We start from the raw sequence: 1,073 nt of genomic DNA, 5'->3' as shown, positions 1-1,073 counted from the left end.
ATCTTTCCTCAACAAAAATGCGGAACAGTTTGACGCTTGTGTTTCTCTGTTGTTGTGTCCTGTTCATCTCATCCACTTCAGCCATTGATGATGATCTGCAAGTTGCTGAGACTAAGAAGGCAGGAGCACTTGTCGCCGGTGGGGGTATTGCCGCAGCTAAAGCGGCAAAAGGAGGTGCCGGCGCAGCAGCAGCCAAGGGTGGCGCCTTCGGTATGAGTCGCATTAAATTTGCACAACTGCAATTTCTGAAAAAAATGTTTTTATTATCTTAAGGTGCCGGATTTGCCAAAGGAGCAAAGAAGGGTGGATTTGCAGCAGGAGCAGCTGCTGGAGCAGCTGGCTTTAAGGTAAGTTATTTAATTTATGTTCAAAATAACTTATTTTGTTGACTTAATGTAGAAAGGCGGAAAAGTAGCAGGTGGTGCGGCTGCCGCTAAAGGATTCAAAAAAGGCTTCAAAGGAGCCAAGTTTGGCAAGGTTTCAGCAGCAGGGTTTGACAAAAAGTTTGGACTTGTGAAAATGTTTGGACATGCTAAGGGATTCAAGTTTTCAAAGGCTGGAGGTGCTTTTGCTGCTGGTGGCGCTGGTGAGTGATGCTTTTTGCAGCAAAATTATTTATTTTTAAATACTTATTTTTAATATCAAGCTGGTGGAGCTGCCAAAAAGGGCGCTTTCATGAAAGCAGGAGGTAAGTTGCGGCTGAAAAGCAGTGTTTAAAAGCAAATTGTGCCTAATTTTCTGCTTTTTAACTTTAGGTGCTGCCGGTTTCAAGAAGGGAAAGAAGGCAGGCAAGGCAGGATTTGCAGCAGCTGGTGGTAAGTGATTTCAAACATTTTATGTAAAAATTTAAACAAAAATTAAATAGGTGCAAAGGGAGGCAAATTCGGCAAGGGTTTTGCTGCGGCAAAGGGTTTCAAAGCAGGCGCTGCAGGTGCAGCGATGAAGAAGGGAGCGATGAAGAAAGCTGGCGGTGGATTTCTCGGTTAAACTTTTTCAGCAACCCTCACTTAAAATTTCTTTGTAAAAACAAAACTATCATTTTCTCTAACATTGTCAGCCAAAATAGACATCCC

At 43.1% G+C, this 1,073-nt stretch overlaps 1 protein-coding gene across 1 annotated transcript; it reads left to right on the top strand.

The window, feature by feature from the left end:
- Nucleotides 1-81: 81 nt before the first annotated feature.
- LOC108357686 (glycine-rich cell wall structural protein-like) lies at nucleotides 82-987 on the top strand (the record flags this gene model as incomplete). Its single annotated transcript, XM_017608760.1, has 6 exons — nucleotides 82-210; nucleotides 274-347; nucleotides 400-586; nucleotides 647-688; nucleotides 756-815; nucleotides 866-987. Coding segments are annotated over 6 exons (614 nt in total), but the record flags the coding sequence as incomplete, so codon positions are not given.
- Between the last annotated feature and the right edge of the window lie 86 nt (nucleotides 988-1,073).

Source organism: Rhagoletis zephyria, unplaced genomic scaffold (assembly GCF_001687245.7).
Source record: "Rhagoletis zephyria isolate East Lansing unplaced genomic scaffold, Rhagoletis_zephyria_1.1 Rzeph_scaffold_82344, whole genome shotgun sequence".
Taxonomy (NCBI): domain Eukaryota; kingdom Metazoa; phylum Arthropoda; class Insecta; order Diptera; family Tephritidae; genus Rhagoletis; species Rhagoletis zephyria.
Note: the sequence above shows the minus strand (reverse complement) of the source record. Positions and strands in the feature narration are given on the sequence as shown.